General features: G+C 37.2%; 1 protein-coding gene across 1 annotated transcript; it reads left to right on the top strand.

Annotated features, from left to right (window-relative positions):
• Window positions 1-576: 576 nt before the first annotated feature.
• Window positions 577-7,663, top strand: LOC109426079 (uncharacterized). The gene is made up of 2 exons (XM_029851693.2): window positions 577-812; window positions 5,171-7,663. The coding sequence occupies exons 1-2, from the start codon at window positions 802-804 to the stop codon at window positions 6,639-6,641; spliced, it is 1,482 nt and encodes a 493-aa protein (XP_029707553.2). The 5' UTR covers window positions 577-801; the 3' UTR covers window positions 6,642-7,663.
• Window positions 7,664-22,593: the final 14,930 nt, after the last annotated feature.

Raw genomic sequence — 22,593 nt, 5'->3', positions numbered from 1 at the left:
TCCTGTGATTCTCAAGAAAAAAAGGTTTGATAATTGTGGATAAAAACCTCAGTTATTAGAATAGTCTAGACAATAGTATTTTTTATTATTTTTTTTCTGGAACTCTTGAATTATTGATAATTTTTGAATCGGCTCGAATGAAAATCAAAATCTGTCTGCTAGGGGGGGCCACGCCCCCCCCCCCTCCCCTGCCCCCCTCTGGCTACGCCCTTGTGTTCAGGATGATTATTATTTCAAATTGGTATTGCATCTTGCTTTGCTTTTTAGATTATCGTGCGAATGTGCAGTCGTCTAAAATATTTGTTCACACGTCAAACACAAAAGAAAGTAGCAAGTAAACAAACCGATTATTTCATGCACCACCCAAAAAGTGTAACCTTTAAATTTCTAGCATCGAAACGAACCAATATATGCTGAAACTGGTGGGAACTTATTGTGGTGTGACAAAACATTTCTGCAGGAGATCGAATACGGTGCAAAAAATGCAATACTCTAAGTCAAGTGAAAAGATAACCAAAATTCTCACTGATGGAAGACTGTGGATGGAAAACCCAGTGCACTGTGCGCAATAACCGCAAACTGAAAAATACTATTGTGGTCGGCAACTATGTATGTACAATCTTGCGATTACGAACAAACGGAATCGTGCACTGCGTTGTCCAAGAAATGGATATATAAGCTGCATGATACGCCATCGATTGTTCATAAAGTTTAAAGTAGATGTTCGGTTGGCTGTGATTTGGGTATACTCTTTTGATTATTAATAATTCGGTCTGTAGGTCGCGAATAATTTATTAGACAATGTCAGACAGGTAAGATGAGTCATGCAGTACCTACTGGTGGGACAATAATACACCGACCAGATATTTGTCCTTTAAGGACCAACGTCTTGAAATCCCGCTTCAACAGTGCCTGAGAACTTCAAACGCATACATCTCAAGAAGGAAGCTTCAAACAGCAGTGTAATTTTTATTTTGTTCATGCTCACTTATAACAAGCTTAAAATAAGAAGGTCAGGTGCGCTGGTTTTGTTTACAAAGAGAGTTGTGCGCTCAAAATCGTGAGAAGGTGTCGAAGTCGGCCATTTTGGGATTCTAACAAGTCTGTCCTTAAGGACAGACAGACGTTAGAATCCCAATATGGCCGCCACAGTGGCCGACTTTTGCACCTAGTCACGATTTTGAGGGCACAAATCTTATTAAAAACCAAAACAGTGCACCGGATCTTCTCATTTAGAGCTTATTACAAGTATACAAGTGAGCAAAATAAAAATTACACCACTGTTGGAAGTTCTGTGACCGTTTAGTTACAATTATCTCAATATTATTTTTAATTTGTGCATTTTTTAAGGAACTGTAGTGTTTTTATTGATTATGTTTTATGTTGGGTTTGTAGGATTGGATAGATATTGTATAGTTTGTGTTAAATGTATTAGATCAACGGGCTTAAAAGGGCAGAATTAATCAACTGTGGTAATAAGGAAAAAGGATGGAAAATGAAGGGAACAAATGGAAAATGAATGGATTGGCTAGATAGAATTTTGAGGAGTCGGCCATTGATCAATAGTAATTCGGCGTCCGTGCAAGACAGTTGAGCCAAGTGATTGAAGTGCCTACAGTGTCCAAAGTTCCGTGTGTGTGTCCCTGAACCACAGTGCGAGGCCAATAGTTCAGCCAGGTAACAGATTTTGGATGCTATTTCGGAAGGCCGTTAGTTAAACATGCCTTGGTCCTCAGGACCTTTGTTTGGATTATATAATCCTCAGATTACCCCAGCCAACTGTGCACGTTCGGCCAAACCAACGATTTCGTTGGTATTGGTCTAAACGACAAGGACCACCTCTCAGGCTCCGTAACCGCCGTAGAGAGAGAAGTCTCGGACCGTGAAGTCCTAAGTGTCCAGGAGAACCCTTCTCGGCATGGCCAATACGGTCTCGTCCGTGGCCCGTCGATTACGTCAACGAAGGGAACGCCGTAGACCCCCAGGCTACTTCCGTAGCAATCCGCCATTGCCTTTGACCCAATCAAGAGGCGCCGCCGCCATTCAGGTGCGCGAAGACCAAGCCACCAAGTCGCCATCTTCCGACTCACCACCGCCGAAGCAAACCTCACCTGCAGCAGCGAGCGCTCGCCAACGTCCAACAACGCCCCGGTACGTAAGGACTGTATCGGAAATTAACTATAAACGTTCACAATTGCCTGAAAAAAAATCTGTTCGAAATAAACATAACTTTATTTTTGGAGATACTATATACAGGGGATGGCCAAAATTTTTGGGATAGGCAACTTTTTTTCTTCCACAAAAAAATCAACATGCTGTAACTTTTCATAGAGTGCATAGAAAAATCTCAAATTTTGACTGTTTGTCAACCTATTATATGTGCATCATTGGTACAAATTTGGGCTCGATTGATTAATTTTTCGCTAAGTTAGAACCGTTCGGGTAAAACACTATTATTTAGACAACTAATTTTTGAAGTGTCATATCTCGGAAACCAGAGAACCGAATTGAATTATTTTTTTTAGCGTTTATCAACAATATATTGATACTTAATACGACGTTATAAAATGTAATATTTTCTCACGGCGAATTAAGTTATACCGGGTTGAAATTTTTACCCATATAGAGGAAAATAAGTCAAATTTACAATATCACACAAAAATTACTAAATGTGTTCTTCCTTCAATCTAAATAGGCTCTAATATATCTGATTAGAGATAATTTGAGAACAAAACTAGAAAATCTTTGGATATCAACACTAAAATTTATTGACATTATTGTAAAAAAAATACGTTTTTTCGAGAAAAATCCAAAAAGTGTCAATCCATGATAACTTTTTTCAACGTTTAAAAAGTACTTATGTTTCAATAGTTTGTGAAGCACTTACATTAGACTGGGTCAACAAAGTCGATTTTTTGGAACAAACCTTTTTCGATTCCTTTTGGCGTCCAAAACAACTGTGCAAAATTTGGGAGCGATTGGTTGCGTCCCCGTATTCCGCATTGCGATTGAAATTTGTATGGAATTTAGTATGGGAAAACGTGCTTTTTTGCATTTTTCTCATAAATTGAAGTTTTTTGTCTAAAATGATCTAACTAATGACGTTGAAGTATAGCCTAGGATATGCCGAAAAACTTTGCCGAAGACCGCAAAGTGATCCGACACTTGTGAAAAAAGTTATAACGTACAGATTGCCTGGTGGTACTTAACATTTAACATGTAAAGGAATAACATCAATAATAAAATCTTAATTTTTAGCCTAAGTTACCAAGCGAATAACTTTTTTCACAAGCATCGGATCACTTTGCGGTCTTCGGCATAGTTTTTCGGCATATTCTAGGCTATGCTTTAACGTAATCAGTTACATAGTATTAGACAAAATAATTCAACTTATGAATAAAATGCAAAAAAGTACGTTTTCCCATACTAACTTCCATACAAATTTCAATCGCAATGCGGAATACGGGGACGCAACCAATCACTTCCAAATTTTGCACAGTTATTTTGGCCATCAATACAGATTGAAAAAGCTTTGTTCCGGGTTGATGCGATCAAATTTAAAGTTTCTCCATACAACGTTGACCCACTCTAACTTACATATTGTTAGTGTACGTTCAAAATTTCATTCAATTCGGTTCACTGGTTTCCGAGATATGACAGCTCAAAAATGAGTTGTCTAAAAAATAGTGTTTTACCTGAACGGTTCTAACTTCGCGAAACATTATTCAATCGAGCCCAAGTTTGTACCAATGATGCACATATAATAGGTTGACAAGCAGTCAAAATTTGAGATTTTTTAATGCACTCAATGAAAAGTTATATCATGTTGAACTTTTTTGTAAGAGAAAAAAAGTTGCCTATCCCAAACAAAATAAAGAATGGCAGTTCTGATTTTCAAAAAATAATCATTTAATTTGGACTTATATCTCAAAGATTGCGCAAATGTTTTTAAAATTTTGGACACCTCCTAAAAATTAAAAATTGCGAAAACTGTGGGAAAATATTCAGTTTTTTCTTATTTTTGCGCAAATATATTCTTTTCCAGAATGCTCATGATATAGGAAAATTATTTTTATCAAAAAAAATCCCTCCGCAGTTTAGGGCAATTCTTAAAAATGATAAAAGGCCATTTTTCGATGAACACTTTTTTTATGCGTCTTCAAAGAACGATTACGCAAATAAAAAATACATTAAATTGAAAATTTGTATTTTTTTCGATTGGGTATGTATTTAAATCTATTGAAGAGGTAGTTTTACCAGAGAACGGAATTTTATATCCTCTAAAGATATTTAAAACAGAGCGTCAAAGTTCGACCAAAAAGTAGGTGTTCCTTTGGGATAGACCATATTCTCAATGTTGGAGGTTTTTCTATCCAAAATAAGAATTTTAAAAGTCGGTTTTGAGTGATATGTTATGTGCACATAACTGCTAGTAATAAACAATATTTTCCAGATTTTTCCCCGTACAATTTTTTTTCGCTACAAATGTTTGAAACTTTGAAAAAATTTAAAATAAAAACTGTTTGTACAGATTGTTATTTTGTGTGGTATACTCATAGACCCATATTTTCAATAATACTAAACATTTTCCAAATTTCTTCAAGCTGTTCTAAACTTAACTATATTGTGAAGATTTCATAGAAGAACCGGAATGGAAAGACCAACCGTGCGTCGAGATAGAGCATTTTGAATGTTTATAGTTAATTTCCGATACAGTCCTTACCAGAACAACGATCCTCACACCACAAACTAGCCCATAGTAGTAGCCATAGCCCAATAAAGTTCAGACACCCAACCTCAGTATTAGATTATATAAATCCCACATAGACTTTGTATAACACTTTTTCAATTCACCGATCACTAAGAATTCCACAGTTTCAGCACCCGTTGTTCCGCGTAGCCCCTCCGAATTACCCAGTAGCATGCCGACCCTGTAGACCCAGCTCTAGGGGTCTCATGCTGCTGAGCTAGTTATCCGGGAGTCTTGGTTTAGTCACTGGGTCGATTGAGCAGTTTGTAAGTCTCAGTGAGTCTCAGTTCACTTCTTGAGATTGGGCTGGGATTTGAAGACGTTTGTCTTATTATTACCAGGTTACGAAGTGGAAACTAGAGAAACTGACGAATAAAGTTCATTCATAGCTATACATAGTATTTTTTTTTTTAATTACAGGTCTGTTAAAAAAAAGGTTTTCCGAATCGAGAATCCAAACAAAAAGAATGTCTACAACGTGCTACTGGTCGGAGAAACGGGATCGGGAAAGTCGACTCTCATCAACTATTTGACCAACTACTTTCGCGGAGGAACGCTGCACAATCTGAAAATTGCGATCCCCTCAAGGCACTATCCTGCTACGGAAGAATTTGATCATCAGGAAAAAGATCTTCAAGATCCCACAAAAAGCAAAACCGGAAAATGTACGTTTTATAATTTCTCATTGAATGGCATAGACTACGCCTTCATTGATACCCCAGGTCTAAGTGACACAAGTGGACGGGATAAGGACGCTGAAAACATATTGAAAATCATGGAAGTTGCTGAGATGACTGGAACGATTGCAGCCATTATGTTGGTTGTAAATGGAACTGTGGCTCGAACTACGTCGAATCTAAAAGACACAATTAATATGATGAAAAGCTCTGTCCCAGATGTTCTGCTCAGTAATATTATGGTAGTTCTCACCAATTGCTATGAAAGTAGTGTTAATTTTGAATTCAAAGCGCTAAACCCTTGGACAATTTCGGACAAAAATAGGTTTTACATGAACAACAGTGCTTTGAGTAGACCCATCAATACTTGGATTGACGATCCGGAAAAATTTGATGAGATCGAGTATGCCTGGAAAAAGTCCATGAAAACATTAGAACAGATGGTGAAGAAAATTACTCAACTGGGTCATGTGGCATCTGACGCATTTGGAGAAATGCGAAAAAAGAAAAATGAAATCAAATCAAAACTCAATGCCCAAATAAACGACATGAGAAAGCTGTATGTATTACAAAATAAACTAACTGATCTACAACATGCAGAAAACATTGCTTCTATTTCAGTTTCATCGTATTCAAATTACAGGCAAAATACCGCAATAGAAATTGTGGACATGTTGCCCACTCCATATATTAATGTGCTTTGCAAAAATCATCGCGCTTGGGTTTGCTGTCATAAATGTGACCGTTTCATTTTGCCTATGTCATTTTGCCAAGCCTTCAGCATTAGCACCGAAAGTTGCAACAAATGTGGCTGCAGTATGGCGCATCATTTCGATGCTAGTTATAAACCAGAAAAAAAGACACAAACGATTGAAATGATACTGCAGGAAACTAAACAACGCTATGATGAAAGTAAACAACAGCAAGCAACAATTCAAAGCCAAATAAGCAGCCTCAGTGGTGATCTTGACCTCCTGAAGAAAGATCTAGACGCAAAAGCACTTACAATTGTCGATAACTGCAAGGAACTTCAGAAAATATGTTCACAGTTCAGTTTTGCGGACGAGTTAGCAAATACCATAGCCATAATGAAAACCGATGCTGGCTTTGTTACTAATATGGAAGTTAAAGCAGATGCTGTAGCGAGAATCGACAGAATTCAAAGTCTCACGAAATCACTCAACGTCAACACGAAACCCGGTGGAAGCCGTTAAACTCGAAGTCGACGACAAGGATTCTCCCCTCTATAGTCTATATTCTCAATTTAGTTGAAAATCGGAGTTTTCGACTAGCGAAGTTGGATTTATCTTTCTGGAATAAACCTGGTCCGCTATATACAGCGCACCACTTCCGAAGTTAGGTTCAACGCACGGATTTGGAGAACAATCCAACTTCGCTAGTCGAAAATTCCGGGATTCAACTGCACGGACAATACCTCCATGCTGACGCAACTCTGCGATCCACTGTGAAAGACGGAGTGATTGTCTTTTAAGGCGAAACTGGAAGCATTTCCTCATTTTTTTGGATTTTGATTTTAAATAAAATAACGAAGCAATATATTTAAAATCAGTTTTCGTACACATGTAGAGTATGGATCAAGGTATCTCCTGAATTTTTCCCTGGTGGAAAAAGTTTTTCGATTTTGCAGAAACCATTTTTAAACAAAATTGCACAAAAAAATGGTTTCTGCAAAAACGAAAAACTTTTTCCACCAGGGAAAAATTCAGGAGATACCTTGATCCATACTCTACATGTGTACGAAAATCGATTTTGAAATTATTGCTTCGCTATTTTATTAAAAATCAAAAACCGAAAAGTGAGGAAATGTATCCAGTTTCGCCTTAAATACAGCGATTTCGATGAAGACAACTGCGATGAAATGGCTTTTCTGGTTTTTAATATAACTTTTACTGAAATAAAAGACAATAATAGTGTCATTTGTAATATCCGATATCCGTACATCTGAAGTTGTTAACACGTAAGTATCCTAGTATCCAGCAAGTGTACGTTGAGGCTGTCTATGGTTACAAGTAAGCAGGGTCGAATATTTGATAAGGAATAAACCCAAACAAAAACAATTGTTTGACACTAATTAAATTTCGATCGGGTCAAACATTATGTTTAAGCATTGGTTTTCTGGGTGTTTTCTGTGTAGCAGAAGGTCGGCTCCAGAGGCACGTTATCGCACGAATTTTACTTGAAAAATAATGTTTGGATAAAATTCACGGTATTCAATAAGTTCGGATACACAATAAAATTGAATTTATTTCCCATCTGTAATTCAGATTTGCAAAGTGAATGTATTAATTGGAAGCTTACATAATGATCAAATACAGTACAGTTTCTTACCGATTTTGGCAACACCCGTTTTTGTCTACTCCCGAATTTGGCAACACCCGTTTTTGGCAACATTTCCTTCCCGATTTTGGCAACACCCGTTTTTGGCAACAATTTCTTACCGATTTTGGCAACAATTTTTTACCGATTTTGACAACAAAAATTTTTTACCAAAAATTTTTACCGAAAAATCGTTTGTATTTGTAAATGTGTTTATATTTTAGCCTTTCTCTTCTTCAAAAAATGAAAATTCATTAAATTTTCCAAAATCAACAATTTTACAAATTATGACGTAATTTATGAACGTCACCTACAGGGATTGTTTTATAACTTGTGAATAGTCCATATTTAAAATATAAGCCAAATTGACATATAAAAGTTAAAAATAATCCACAAAAAAAATTACCGATTTTGGCAACACCCCAATTTGGCAACATAAAATTCACCTCGTGTTGCCAAAATCGGTAAGAAACTGTATATGTTTTGAAATAAATACACTGTCTTTAACCACAGAGAACAGACATCCAGACTAGAACAAATTTCATTCGGAAAGTTGTGTAAGGATTTGAATCATTACTTGAGAAAGGTTGCAAACCAATACACGATGACAACACTAACGCCACCAAACACCATATTGCCACAGTCAGTGGTGAATTGAAACATTTCAAGTGGTGAATTAAATTAGTATGGGAAATCAACCGATTGCAGCGCCACGCTATTGCCACTTGTGTTGCCGATTTCAAATAGCCGTTAAATTCCTTACACAGTTTGGGAACTGGACTTGGATGTCTGTTCTCTGTGCTTTAACCTTTTGTAATGATTGCAAATGTGTCAAGTTCCTTTCGGCCGACACGCACGTCTTTCATTGGTATTTCGCCTAGTTTTTATTGAGTAATGGTGTTAAGTTAAATAAATTAGGTTGTTGTTTTCAACATTACTGGTAGCAAATATGACCATATGAAATAAACTATAAGATTCAGATTGGGTGAAGTACGGAGTCATTTGATCTTGATCTTTAAAATTACAGTTGACTCTCTATATCTCGATATTGAAGGGACCATCGAGATAGGGAGAGATCAAACTCAAGAACCAATTTGTAATGCACACTATATTGAAAAATCGTCCGTAACTAGGAAAAACCGTCAACAAACAGATGTCACTTCACCTTCCCAGAATGTTTTGCACCTAAGAAACGAGATCTAGCAACCTGTAAAAATGGGCATTTCGACATATGGATAGAAAATCTCGAACAAAAACGAACGAGATCGCATCGAGATAGAGAGATATCGAGATAAGGACATATCGACATGTAGAAAGGTAAAATCACAGAGAACAGACGTCTAAGCTCATGAAGTGCAGTTGTGTAGAGAACTACAACGGTTGTTTTGAAATAACTGGCAATGTGGCCATTACGCGGCGCTGTCACATTTCGAATCGTGGTACAAATTCGCCGATGTTTTATCTTTTGGCGTCACCAAGTGTGCACCCCAATTTAGTTCCACCGAGAGAATGTGTGAATTTACTAGGGAAATAATACACACTTAATTTGGAATACCGTGTTCGGTAAATTTTTGACGAAAATAGAACAGCTGTATACAGCTATACTGCATTGTTTACCTTTTGCACCAGATTTTGACAGTTGGTGTACTGAGCCTCAGTAAAATCGATTACCGAAGCTACCGAAATAGTTCTGCTGTTCTATTTTCGTCAAAAAAGTGCTGAACAGGCAATTTAGGATTGAGTGTGTAATTAAATTGCTTTTCAACTCAATTCTAATCGAAAGTGATGAATCTAATTTTCAATGGTTCACTCAAATTTTGTTGCTGAATTGGTGAAATAATCATACTCATCTTGTTATTTGAGCAAATACAGCTCCATCTCTGAGTAGGAATATTTAAATGAGCGCTAGTGAAATATTTCCTAATTTAGCGCCATCATGGTGTCGGAAGGAGTTTTTAGGTGGGAAAGTCATCGTCGATGTCGCTACTGCGCTTGTTTTTTCTTTACACAAGATTTTCAAGCAATTTTGTTCGAGCATGTTCATCTGTTCTTTGTGGTAAAATGTATGCAGATTGAAGGGACCGAACAAACCATCGAGATAGGGAGAGATATCGAGATGTAGAACATCGACATGTGGAGAGTCGACATAAATTGTCGCTGAACCTGTTTTAATGATTTTTGTTTTGTAAAAAAGCAAGGCTGCGTTATATCTAAGATTAATTTATAATTATCTTTTCCAAAACTTGATTATATCCCTATTGTGGAAAATTTTGACCAAAATTAGCTTTATATAATATATTTATGCCTTTTTCATAGAAACAAGCATATTTTGACTAAACCTGCAAATTTATCGCCATATCATCACTGAAATAGCAGTGTAAAGCTTTTGTTTATAAATTTAGTTATTTTAATTTAGTATAGTGAGATTTAAACTCAAAAGTGAACGTTTTACGTTGAGCACATAGTGGGTAAGTTGCGATGCCAAGGGGGCGTCCATAAATGACGTAGCTTTTTTAAGCGGTTTTTAATACCCCTCCCCCCTCGTAGCATTTCGTCACAAATTTGGATACCCACCCCCCCCTTATAAATGACGAAGCATGTTAAATATTTGAAAAGAATGTCTAAATTATGAAACAAGTAGTTCATGCTAGAGATTTGAATACTTTCGGTGCCATTTCTCGAAATATATTATTTCAGCCAGAATACAGTCTAGAAGATATTGGGAGCTATTAGAAGACGTAATAGTAGTAAACGCTGTGATGTATGCAAGTGAAACCATCATAATTCATCAAAACAATACTTAAATACGTGATTTTTTGATGGTTTGTGTTATTTTTTTCTGTTAAAAACGTTGTTTTTCGCAAAATTTCAACCTGCTTTGGTCATGAAACTTTCATTAGATTCTTTTGAAACACTTCCGATAAATATAACTACATCAAATCTCAATTGAGAAACATTGAAAATATTATGACATATTTATATGAGATTCATGCAAAATTAATATGGCAACACTTCCAAAAACGATCTAATTCATGATTTACAAGTCGATCTATAATGCAGATCACCATACAAAATGACTTTGTTGGATATTTTTCGAAATTTGATAGTTTTTTATTATGGAATTCTAAAAATTGTACAATTCGGCTAAACGAATGTCTAGGCAAAAAAATACATTTGAAGGGTTTTTACCCTCGTTTTTGTTTCAGTGTATATATAAGTGTGATGTATCACATTTTTATAAAACAGTACTAGGTATACTTTCACTACGATAAAAAAGTTTTATCATAAAATCTTTTGTATGAGTTTCCTGGCACTTTTTTGATTTTTTTTTAGCCTCGGCTAAACGAATGTCCATCACTGTATTAACCTAGGAGCTCTTTCGAAGAATTAGTTTGCTCACAAATAAATCTGTTAAGAATATCAATCATTTGATTTCATTTGAATAAAATTCACCATGACTTTTGAAGGACCATTGTTACGATGCCGCATTAAAATAAATTTTATTTTGGTTTTCTGGGCCAGTCTAAAAATGTTCCGGTCTAACCGCAGCATAACCATTGCAACATGACAGCTCGCGTGTGGTGGTAGTGGTAGAAGAGATGAGGGAGAAAGTAGTAGAGAAATTCAGCACAGCAATAAACAAAGCATAATTTCGCCATCGTGAAAAATAATCAGTTTTGATAGTTTGCCTAGTTCTGTTTTATTTCAAGTTGAATTACATTAAAACTAAAGTTATTAGTGGGCGAGTTTGCACAGAAAGCTGGAAGTCGCGGCATAATCAGATGTATAAAATCTGTAAGTAAAATCCTGTGAACAAAAACTAGGAAATTAGTAGTGAATACTTACCAGTGTATCTCCCCCATAGCCGCGCAAAATTAGGTTTCTAGAAACACCTGAAAAAGGGGGAAAACTACCACATCTTGCCGTTCCAGTGATTTCTGTTCGTAAGTAGACACTAAAAGAGAAATTTATACGATAAGACCATAATTAGAAATGTTTGTGTCCCAAAACATAGCGTCCACATAGTAACCACCAAATTAGGGTGATTGCACCTATATTGGACGTAGGTCTGAAAAAGAAGTCGTGAAAGTGGAAACCACTTGATTGTAAGTAGATTTTTGTTAACTTTGTGTAATGTAGAATGCTTAATAAGTTATATTTCAATAAAGTTCACAGTTTAAGCGTTGCTGAAAATCAGTCAGCTGCTCTATAAAAAGTTGGTTTTCCTCTCGGGAACAACCATGAAGGAGTTTCTTCTAAAATTCTTTCAGCAGTTCATTCTGGAATTCCTCAAGGAGTTTCTTTTGGGATTCCCATTTTTGAGACTTCCTCCCTTTTTAATTCCTCCAGCACTTCCATTTGGGATTTCCCCAAGAATTCCAATTGAGATTCCAAGACCTCTTTTCGCTGTTCCTTCTTCAATTCCACTAAAAGATCCTTCTGGGATTTCTCCGGAAGTTTTGTTCTAAAAGTTTATCCATGGTTTCCTTAGGGAGTTCTTTCAAAGTTTTCTTCTCCTCTATTTCACGAGCAGATTTTTCGAACATCTCTTCAGGGATTTCAAATGGAGTTTCCTTTGAGATTCCATCAGAACTTTTTTCCCTTTCGGGATTCCTCCAGAGTTCCTTCTAGGTTTCCTTCAGGAATTCACTCAGATATTCATTCCGAGATCTCTGTAGGAAACCCCTCCGGCATTCCTTCAGGAGTTGCTTCTGGGATTCCTCCAGGGGTCCTTTTTCGGATTCCTTGAAGAATTCATTCCTGGATTCTCCTGGGAGTTTCTTCTGGGATTCCTCGAGGACTTCCTTCTAGGATTTATCCAGGATTTTTTTCCCAGGACTCCTCCAGGAACTTTTCTTTCTAAGGTTTCACCAGGATTTCTATCTGGATACCTTCCGGGATTCCCCAAAAGTTATTTTCGGGATTCCTTCAGAAATTTCTTCCGGGATTCCTTTAATAATTTCTTCCGTGATTTCTTTAGAAATCACACCACGAGTTCCTTCTGAGACTCATTATGAGATTCTTCCAGGAGTTTATTCAAGATTTATTTGAAAGTTTCATCTAGAACTGCTTCAGGAACTCTTCACGGGATTTCTTTTGGAATTTCGCCATGATTTCCTTCCAAGATTCCTCCAGGAGCTTCTTCTGAAATTCTTCTAGAAGTTCTTTGAGGGATTCCTTTTGAGATTCCTCTAAATCCTTTTGGGGATTCCAGTAGGAATTCCTGTGAAAATGTTATCCTTCTCCTGTTGAGGAAACCTATAAAGAACACCATGAGGAATTTCTTACAAAGATGCTAGAGAAGCTCCTTAAGTTTTTTTTTGAGGAATTTTGTAGAAACTGTATAAGGCCCTCCTGGAATAATGCCATAATGCCAAAAACTTAGAAAATTTTCCCTTGCAGCCTTAGCAGCGTGCAGTGCCCTATAGCAAGCGGCAAACTATTGATCGTTGAAAGCATTTGAGCGAAATTGATTTTCATACGCATTATTCTTTCATTATTCATTATTCTTTACGCAGGACTTCAAAACCATTTTCTTAGATACAGTTGTTGCGTCCGATAGCTGCATATATTATGAAAGGAAGCCCGCATTTATGTTCATTATTTGTTATTTATATTATTGTGAAAAAATAGATCATGCAATATATATTTTTTTTTATTTACTGGATAATGATTTAGGTATTCAAGTAGACAAAATATTGAGTTTTGTAGAAAGCTACGTGAAACATATCATGAACCCCTACCCCCCTATCGTCACACTTCGTCACAAAATCACAAACACCCCCCTCCCCCCAAAAAAGCTACGTCATTTATGGACGACCCCAAAGAGATAAGAGATCGGATAAGCGTCGAAGCACACTCTGTGGAAACTATATGCAGAACGCATGAACCGTACATAGTAGATGAGTTGCGATGAGTGCGGAGATGCGATGGAGCTGCTTCGACGCATGTGAACGCAAGATAACGCAAGAGAACGCTTGTCGGGTAGGTATGGATTTTATGATTGCGCTCGTTGTGTATGTATAGCAATGCGGATTTAATGTGTTGGGAATGCTAGTAGGTAATATAAAATGCGTTATTATGTGATTGTTTTTAAAAATAACTCAATGCTTTTTCACATGACATGCATTTTGATGGACTAGACGTAATAAACATTTATCATATTGTCTATCGATCACCATGTAAAATAACATATTTCATTGCATATAAAATAGTATTCCATCAAATCGTTTAAGTTTTTTACAGCATTATTTTGTTATTATATGTGTATAAGAAAAAATTTCATTTTCTCTGTTCGGGATTTGAATCAAGTGATCAATGTTTGATATGGTCGTTTGATCAGTGCATGTTATTCATGTGCAAGTTAGAAAGTTTGAGGCGTTATGGTATTCAACTTAATTGCTAAAAGGATTCTGATTGAAAGGTTCTGCTTTCTTCTTTGTCAGGCAAAACTAGATCCCCTAACGAAAAGAGTGTGACATCGATTTCGATTGATACTCTTTTACCTAATATATGATGAACATTGTGTACTTACACTAGTTTACAAAATAAAACGAAAGTCGTGAACTTCTGTCAACGACCAAAATTTTTTTAGCGCTGATTTCGAAACCGTTATTCAAAAATTTCTAAGTAGAACAGTTTTTAAGTTTTATCTCAATTTCAATTTTTACTTTTTTTTAGTATGGAATTTACTAAAATTCAACTATCTTGCGTTTTGATCAACCAATTTTAAATCTTTTTCATAAATTAAAAGTTGAATATAATACTATTCGATCATCTGAATACAAATTTTGCGTAAGATTGATGAAATTCAAGATATTGGCGAGTTTTAGGGACGATCTCCTCAAATTTTAGCTAAATTTCCAAAAATATATTTATGAAGAAATGTTTTTTTTTTCAATAAGAAAAAAAAACAATTTAAAAATTCTTTTTCAACGTTTATTTGACATATCATATGTAGGCGAGTTACAGTAAAAAAATCAGCTCAATCGGAGCATTGATTACGGAGTATGAGATGTGTGAAGTGAGCGACTTTGCTTAGAAATAGAACAAAAACCAATTTCAAATCATCAACCTTGTATGGATAGTCGAAAAAATTTCCGCTGTACTATGATTTTTTCCTTCACGTTTTCGAACTCAGGACATGATTCTACACCAAAAATGATCATCAGTTTACCGAGTTCAAAAATGCTGTAAATTAGTGTTATTAGAGACATCTTTCCTCGTAGATATCGCCGAAAATTTTGTAATAAAAAGAGTATACCCTTAAGGGACGCCGTGTTAATTTTCCTATCTTCCCTCTCTTTATAACAATTTGCCTCACGATTTTGAAGATGGTAATCTCGATTTCTATCGTACAGAAGAGGCTAAAAACAATCAGCATATGCACTGCAAGTGAGCATACACAATGATAAGTTTTTGTTTCTTTTTGCCGAGGTCAGCAAAATCAAGTAATGTTTTAATGCCGAAATCAGTATAACAGTCTCATATTGATTTAAATTGAAATCAACACTCAGATAGCCCAGTTCGGAAAGTAAAAATATGTGCATAAAGACATCGCTCACGCGGATATAATTACATGTTATACATTCTTTTCTCAAATAATTAATTCAATAATCTCAATCTTGTACAGTTACACCAGATTTTTTTTTTGAACTGGTCGGTTTTTGCTATTGCAACAGGATCAAAACTGACTAAGTTACAGCAAAAAAAAACGGCCCGCGCAAAACAAAAAAACGGGTGCATTTTATCTTTCCGCTCTTATAGATGAATCGATCATTTAACTACCCACATCCAAAGAAGCGCTTCAACATACAAGCGACTTCATCGATCAAATCACGCGAGTCGTTGATGCGCACGAAATAGGCGAAAAAGAATGTGAAAACAACATGCGCACTAGCGTGGGACACAAAAAGACATTCTACTCCTGTACACTTTTTGAGTTCCATTTTGGTCCCATATCAACTGTGCAAAAGTTCAGATCGATCGGAGAAACTATATTTTAGCGCCAGCTATTTTAAGTTTTCATACGATTTAGTATGGGGAAAATCACTTTTTCAAAGAAAAAATGCCACAGGTTGCCCCTCAACCCCTAAAAATAAATCGATGAATGATTTCTGTTGGAAATTTTACGGGGAACCAACCCTCCGAAGACCACGAAGCGATCTGAGGCACGTGGAAAAAGTTATTGACTGAAAACCGAATGGCATGCAAACGATGTTTAACATGTAAGGAATAATAATAAATAATAAAATCTCGTTATTTTATCGATCGGGTGAGGCCTAATAACTTTTTCCGCCAACGTCGCATCTATTTACTGTCTTTGGAGGTCTGATTCATAGTAAAGTATTCTACAGAAATCATTCGTCGACTTATTTTTAGGGATCTAGAGGTGACTCCTAGCGATTTTTCTTTGCAGGAGTAAAATTTCCCCATAGTAAATCGTATGAAAAACTAAGAATGGCGGGCGCTAAAATATAGTTTTTCCGATCGATCTGAAATTTTGCACAGTTAATATGGGATAAAAGTGGAACTCAAAAAGTATACAGGAACTTGAGTTTTTCCATTTTTTGTATTTTCCCATATAAACCGTGTACCAGGCTAATGCGCACCCTCATTGAAAACCTCATGCACTATGGCCTATCAAACATCCCTCTTCTCATCTCATAACTTATCGCATCCGATCGCATCTCACCTTACCCACTATGGTCACAGCCTTAGACTTCTGTAGCATGAGACACTGCGTACCGTTGTAAAGGAATCACACTCGTATCACATGTCTTTCCGGGGTATTAAATAACTGCGTAAAGCCCAGTTTCGAGTTTAAAAGGAATCGCTCAAGAAATTTCTTGACCGATTCCTGGCAGAAACTTTCTATAGTGACTGCCATTTGAATTGTCATTTCTTCCTAACTGCGTACTGCGATCGAAGAAAAACGGTTTCTTGGGCGATTCAGGCAAGGAATTTCCCATGCATCAAGATAGGCCGAGAAATTCCTTCCGATCTGCAAACAGCGCTTAAGCCATGACCACACACCAAACATCGATTGAGGGTTTCAGCAATATTTTGCTGAATTTTGCCGAGCTGAAGGTTTCAGTAAACATTTTGCTGAAATTCAGCAAAATTTTGCTGATTTGTTCAGTAAACTCTGCTGATCACTGTAGGAGTCAGTCAAACGTGGTCAAACTATAAATAACAACACTTCAATGCTTCAACTCTTTCATCTTCCTTTTTTATTATTTCTTTTTTTCATCATTTCTTTTTTTTTCATCACTTCCCTTCACCAAACACAAACACGTCGTCACACAACAAAATCCGTTTTGAAACTCCCCGAAGTACATCCAGTCCACCGCCGCCGGCACGATACGCGTCGCGCTCTCTCTCTCTCTCTTTTCGTTTACCGGTTTCTCTCGCTGGTATCGCTTGCTGCGAGATCTTCGTGCGTATCATTGTTGCTGAATCCTCCTACCCGCTCATTCAGTTCTTCAAGTTAACACTGATACAAATCATCGGTTTGATTCCTAATTATATTCATTTATTCTAATACTCATTCCTACATCCTCCTCCTCTTCTACTCTGTTCATTTTCAATTAAATAACAATAAATGCTCATAAAATAAGGGGTATTTATATTTTCTCATGACAAAAATAAAAATCCTTATTATCTCACTTGATGAAACATGGAAAAACCTGTAAAAAATAAATTAATTATAATAAAAAGAAAATATGAGTAATTTGTGTTAAATTTGAAACATACTTACAAACCAAGTCTGAGAAATGAATACCTATGAGTTTTCCAAGTCTGAGAAATGAATACCTATGGCACAGAGAACAGACGTCCAAGCTCATGAAGTGCAGTTGTGTAAAGAATTGCAACGGTTGTTTTGAAATAACTGGCAATGTGGCCATTACGCGGCGCTGTCACATTTCGAATCGCGGTGCAAATTCTCCGATGTTTTATCTTTTGGCGCTAGTGTCGCCAAGTGTGCACCCCAATATAGTTCCACCGAGAGAATGTGTGAATTTACTAGGGAAATAATATTTGTATTGTTGTTCAACTTATTTCTAATTGAAAGTGGTGAAACTAATTTTCAATGGTATGCTCAAACTTTGTTGCTGAATTCGTGAAATAATCATACACATCTTGTTATTTGAGCAAATACAGCTCAATCTCTGAGTAGGAATATTTAAAGGTGCGCGAGTGAAATATTTCTTAATTTAGCGCCATCATGGTGTCGGAAGGAGTTTTTGGGTGGGAAAGTCACCGTCGATGTCGCTACTGCGCTTGTTTTTTTCTTTACACAAGATTTTCAAGCAATTTTGTTCGAGCATGTTCGTCTGTTCTCTGTGCCTATGGCTTCCAGGGCCCATATAGCCGAGGCGGTAAACGCACGGGTATTCAGCATGACCATGCTGAGGGTGACGGGTTCGATTCCCGGTCGGTCCAGGATCTTTTCGTGAAGGAAATTTTCTTGACTTCCTTGGGCATAGAGTATCTTCGTGCCTGCCACACGATATACACACAGAGAACAGACGTCTTAGTTCATGCAGTGCAGTTGTGTAAAGAATTGCAACGGTTGTTTTGAAATAACTGGCAATGTGGCCATAACGCGGCGCTGTCACATTTCGAATCGCGGTGCAAATTCGCCGATATTTTATCTTTTGGCGCTAGTGTCACCAAGTGTGCACCCCAATATAGTTCCAACGAGAGAATGTGTGAATTTACTAGGGAAATAAAAATTGCATTGTTGTTTAACTCATTTCTAATTGAAAGTGGTAAAACTGATTTTCAATAGTTTGCTCAAATTTCGTTGCTGAATTAATGAAATAATCATACACAGCTTGTTATTTGAGCAAATGCAGCTTAATCTCTGAGTAGGAATATTCAAAGGTGCGCGAGTGAAATATTTCTTAATTTAGCGCCATCATGGTGTCGGAAGGAGTTTTTAGGTGGGAAAGTCACCGTTGATGTCGCTACTGCGCTTGATTTTTCTTTACACAAGATTTTCAAGCAATTTTGTTCGAGCATGTTCGTCTGTTCTCTGTGATATACACATGCAAAATGGTCATTGGCAGAGGAAGCTCTCAGTTCAAAACTGTGGAAGTGCTCATTGAACACTAAGCTGAGAAGCAGGCTTTGTCCCAGTGGAGGACGTTACGCCAAGAAGAGAGAGAGAGAGGAGAGCTTTCCAGGCTCTAAAGTATTCAAAAATTCATATTTGAAGTACAAATGTAATACAATGCTATAGCACAGAGAACAGACGAACATGCTCGAACAAAATTGCTTGAAAATCTTGTGTAAAGAAAAAACAAGCTCAGTAGCGACATCGACGGTGACTTTCCCACTAAAAAACTTGTTTCGACACCATGATGGCGCTTTCTGAAGAAATATTTCACAAGCGCACCTTTAAATTTTCCTACTCAGATTCTGAGCTGTATTTGCTCAAATAACAAGAAGTTTCTGATTATTTCGCTAATCCAGCAACAAAATTTGAGCAACCCATTGATAATTAGTTTCATTATTTTCAATAAGAAACAAGTTGAACAAGAATTCAATTAATGTTTTCCAAGTAAAACCAACACATTCTCTTGGTGGAACTATACTAGGGTGGACACTTGGTGACACTAGCGCCAAAAGGTAAAACAACGGCAAATTTGTACCCCGATTCGAAATTTAACAGCGCCGCGTAATGGCCACATTCCCAGTTATTTCAAAACAACCGTTGCAATGCTTTACACAACTGCACTACATGAGCTTGGACGTCTGTTCTCTGTGGCTATAGTTAACACCTGTGCCCTTGCCACTTGTGGATGTAATGAGATTCATCTTTCAGACACATCTTATGCCATCTTTCAGACACATCTCATGCCATCTTTCAGGCATATCTAGTGCCATCTTTCAGACACATCTGGTGTCATCTTTCAGACACATCTCATGCCATCTTTCAGACACATCTGGTGTCATCTTTCAGACACATCTTACGCCATCTTTCAGGCATTTCTAGTGCCATCTTTCAGACACATCTCATGCCATCTTTCAGGCATATCTAGTGCCATCTTTCAGACACATCTCATGCCATCTTTCAGGCATTTCTAGTGCCATCTTTCAGACACATCTGGTGTCATCTTTCAGACACATCTCATGCCATCTTTCAGGCATATCTCATGCCATCTTTCAGACATATCTGGTGTCATCTTTCAGACACATCTCACGCCATCTTTCAGGCATTTCTAGTGCCATCTTTCAGACACATCTCATGCCATCTTTCAGGCATTTCTAGTGCCATCTTTAGGACACATCTCCTGCCATCTTTCAGGCATATCTAGTGTAATCTTTCAGACACATTTGGTGTCACCTTTCAGACACATCTCATGCCATCTTTCAGGCATTTCTAGTACCATCTTTCAGACACAACTGGTGTCATCTTTCAGACACATCTCATGCCATCTTTCAGGCATTTCTAGTGCCATCTTTCAGACACTACTGGTGTCATCTTTCAGACACATCTCACGCCATCTTTCAGGCATATCTAGTGCCATCTTTCAGACACATCTGGTGTCATCTTTCAGACACAGCTCACGCCATCTTTCAGGCATATCTAGTGCCATCTTTCAGACACATCTGGTGTCATCTTTCAGACACATCTCATGCCATCTTTCAGGCATTTCTAGTGCCATCTTTAAGACACATCTGGTGTCATCTTTCAGACACATCTCATGCCATCTTTCAGGCATTTCTAGTGCCATCTTTCAGACAAATCTCATGCCATCTTTCAGGCATATCTAGTGCCATCTTTCAGACACATCTCATGCCATCTTTCAGGCATATCTAGTGCCATCTTTCAGACACATCTGGTGTCATCTTTCAGACACATCTCATGCCATCTTTCAGGCATTTCTAGTGCCATCTTTAAGACACATCTGGTGTCATCTTTCAGACACATGTCATGCCATCTTTCAGGCATTTCTAGTGCCATCTTTCAGACAAATCTCATGCCATCTTTCAGGCATATCTAGTGCCATCTTTCAGACACATCTCATGCCATCTTTCAGGCATATCTAGTGCCATCTTTCAGACACATCTGGTGTCATCTTTCAGACACATCTCATGCCATCTTTCAGGCATTTCTAGTGCCATCTTTCAGACACATCTGGTGTCATCTTGCAGACACATCTCATGCCATCTTTCAGGCATTTCTAGTGCCATCTTTAAGACACATCTGGTGTCATCTTTCAGACACATCTCATGCCATCTTTCAGGCATTTCTAGTGCCATCTTTAAGACACATCTGGTGTCATCTTTCAGACACATCTCATGCCATCTTTCAGGCATTTCTAGTGCCATCTTTCAGACACATCTGGTGTCATCTTTCAGACACATCTCATGCCATCTTTCAGGCATTTCTAGTGCCATCTTTAAGACACATCTGGTGTCATCTTTCAGACACATGTCATGCCATCTTTCAGGCATTTCTAGTGCCATCTTTCAGGCATATCTCATGCCATCTTTCAGACACATCTCACGCCATCTTTAAGGCATTTCTAGTGCCATCTTTCAGACACATCTCATGCCATCTTTCAGGCATATCTAGTGCCATCTTTTAGATACATCTGGTGTCATCTTTCAGATACATCTCATACCATCTTTCAGGCATATCTTGTGTCATCTTTCAGACACATTTCCAATATTTCATTGTTCAGTTCAATATTTCATGCTATCGATTTTTTCATGTACAATCCCGATCTCAAAACTTTTTTGGATTGAGGTTTTCAAGCTCAATGTTTCCAATAAAGCATCAAAACCAGAAAATATTCCATTGTTCTATCCAGTATTCCTTGTCACAGATTTATTCATTTACAATCTCCGATCTCAAGACTCCCTTGGATTGAGGTTTTCAAGCTCAATGTTTCCAAAAAAAGTATCAAAACCAGAAAATATTCCATTGTTCCATTCAGTATTCCTTGCCACAGATTTATTCATTTACAATCAGTGATCTCAAGACTCTCTTGGATTGAGGTTTTCAAGCTCAATGTTTCCAATAAAGTATCATAACCATAAAATATTTCATGTTCCATTCAGTATTCCTTGCCAAAGATTCATTAATTTACAATCTCCGATCTCAAGACTCTCTTGGATTGAGGTTTTCAAGCTCAATGTTTCTAATGAGGCATAAAAACCAGAATATGCAATTGTTCCATTCAGTATTCCTTGCCACAGATTTATTCATTTACAATCTCCGATCTCAAGACTCTCTTGGATTGAGGTTTTCAAGCTCAATGTTTCCAATAAAGTATCAAAACCAGAAAATATTTCATATTTCATTCAGTATTCCTTACCACAGATTTATTCATTTATAATCTCCGATCTCAAGACCCTCTTGGATTGAGGTTTTTAAGTTCAATGTTTCCAATAAAGTATCAAAACTAGAAAATATGTCATGTTCCATTCAGTATTCCTTGCCACAGATTTATACATTTACAATCTTCGATCTCAAGACTCTCTTGGATTGAGGTTTTCAAGCTCAATGTTTCAAATAAAGTATCAAAACCAGAAAATATTTCATGTGCCATTCAGTATTCCTTGCAAAAGATTCATTGGGAGTTGACAGCCTACACTCGTAGCCTTCAGACGTTTTCATCAGAACTCCCGTGCTATTAATTCGGTGAAATGAGTGGTTTTAGAAAAAACACACTAATTGTTGATTTTAGTGTTGTTCCCGGGCGACCCGATGTTCGCAAAGTCGAACACTTTCTAGAAAGTGAACTGCAGTTAAATCTTTCTGATGTGAAAAGTATCCAGTTGCACAACACGCGCAACTGTGTATACATT

The sequence above is a fragment of the Aedes albopictus genome, chromosome 3 (genome assembly GCF_035046485.1).
Source record: "Aedes albopictus strain Foshan chromosome 3, AalbF5, whole genome shotgun sequence".
NCBI lineage: Eukaryota > Metazoa > Arthropoda > Insecta > Diptera > Culicidae > Aedes > Aedes albopictus.
This window is presented reverse-complemented; position numbering and strand designations above follow the sequence as displayed.